Here is a 1886-nt window from a genome sequence, read left to right as displayed (position 1 = left end):
TTAAGTTAGGCTGTCAGGATAATAAAATGAGCTGCAACACAAATTTCCCAACAGCTACAACCAGAAATGTTTTGTTAAGATATTTCCAGTTAGTTTCTGGCTACGTGTGTGTGACAATCGTGAAAGTGACAGGCATTCATCAAAGAAAAGTTTGTTGATTTTAGAAATCAATAAGATCCGAACTTAGCCAGTTTTGTTCGTGTAGTTTCATGCTATCATTGATTTCTGTGTTGATTACCTTAAGCTGAATTTAAGGATGATAAATGTTGTGATAATTACTATATCAACGGTTGCTAGGTTTATGTGGTGATGTTTGAGGATGGAACAGAGGCAGAAAATGTTTTTAATGCTTGCCAGAAGATGGCTAGCTTAAGTATAACATCGTCGTTAGACACACTGAAAGATAGATTACACAGCATCTGTTGATGACAGCATGTAAATTATTAATTTAAGAATGACATTGGACATTTCCAAAATGAGCATTTAGGATTATGCAAGAAATTAATTAAAGAAAAAAGTGATTATATATTTGATAACTTTATATATCTTGGAGAAATACAGATTAATTGTACATGTAATCCACAAATACAATCTAAAAACACGTCTATCTGGTCTCTAAAATTATCCAAATCATATATACCCCTGTCACTCGGAGTTTATCTTATCTATGCATGCCTTGACAAGTTGTTGGAAAACTATAATTAGTTTTAATTTTCATTAAGCTCTTCAACAGATTTAATTAACACGTCATACTTGATGAAGACGAAGCGAAAACGAACAGTGGAAATTATATTAGAAATCAGTTTGGTTTTAAACTGAAGTAAAGTCACTTGAACATTCCTCGTTAGTGAAAGTTGTTTAAAAGAATATAATTTATTATCCTTCAAAAGAGAATGGAGGAAATTGTGAACTATCCAGAAGTCCATGAAAAACTCATGAAACTTTCCTGCTATTCTCGGGTAAGTTACAAGACTTTCGGTAATTTTTCAGATTAACCCGATTCGGTAATTTTTCAGATTAACACCCGCACGATTTTCACCTCCGCCCCAAAATTGGATTTTTTGTGTGGAATCAAGTACCCTGACCTCCTAATATGCTGCAAATCCCATATTTTGTATTGGAAAGGGGGCAGAGGGGGTTCCACCCTGGAATTTTCACTAAGGAAAAAAAAAAATTCGGATTTTTTGCGTGGAATCAAGTACCCTGATCTCCTAATATGCTGCAATTCCCATATTTTGGTTCAGAAAAGGCGGAGGACGAAGGGAGGAGATCCCCCGTCTCGGAATCATTGGAAATTTTTTTTTTTTTTTTTCGTTGAATGAATTCCTGTGACATCCTAATGTGCTACAAAACCCTTTTTGCCGTCCCCAAAACTGGGTGGGGTGAGGTGGAAGCCTCGGAAATTTTACCAACTCCCAACATTTTACAGAAATAAAATTTCCAGGGTGTGAATTACATGGTTCGATATTAAATATATATATATTGTGCATATTTGGTGTATATATATACATATATATATATAATAGCGTGTATGTAGACAAGTAAAATGTAGACATATATAATAGCATGGGCAAGACTTCTTTTTGTACACCCCAAAACCCCCCGCTTTTTGTTGACAACCGATGTCGGTATGTTTACGTCTCTGTAACTTAGTGGTTCGGCAAAAAAGACTAATAGAATAAGTCCTGAGATCAATTTGTTTGACTAAAGGTGGTGCTCCAGCATGGCCGCAGTCAAAATGACTGAAACAAGTAAAAGAATAAAAGGATATTCTGTTGGACTGAAAGTTAATAAACGAAATAACGAAGCCTGTTGCAGACCATGTGAATGTGGCTACATGTTTGAGTGGAGAACTGTGTGTGTGTGTGTGTGTGTGTGTGTGTGTG

The 1886-nt window shown here is 35.5% G+C and overlaps 1 protein-coding gene across 1 annotated transcript in view; it reads left to right on the top strand.

Annotated features, from left to right (window-relative positions):
- The first annotated feature begins 281 nt into the window (after positions 1-281).
- The window catches only part of LOC106871581 (uncharacterized), an 18644-nt gene continuing 17039 nt past the window's right edge, over positions 282-1886 (top strand). The window contains exon 1 of the mRNA XM_014918088.2: positions 282-959. Coding sequence (XP_014773574.1) covers positions 894-959 — 66 coding nt within the window. The 5' untranslated portion in view covers positions 282-893. The remainder of the gene's footprint in view (positions 960-1886) is intronic.

Source organism: Octopus bimaculoides, chromosome 7, assembly GCF_001194135.2.
Source record: "Octopus bimaculoides isolate UCB-OBI-ISO-001 chromosome 7, ASM119413v2, whole genome shotgun sequence".
Taxonomy (NCBI): Eukaryota; Metazoa; Mollusca; class Cephalopoda; order Octopoda; family Octopodidae; genus Octopus; species Octopus bimaculoides.
The sequence above is the reverse complement of the archived record's forward strand: the minus strand, read 5'-3'. Positions and strand labels throughout refer to the sequence as shown.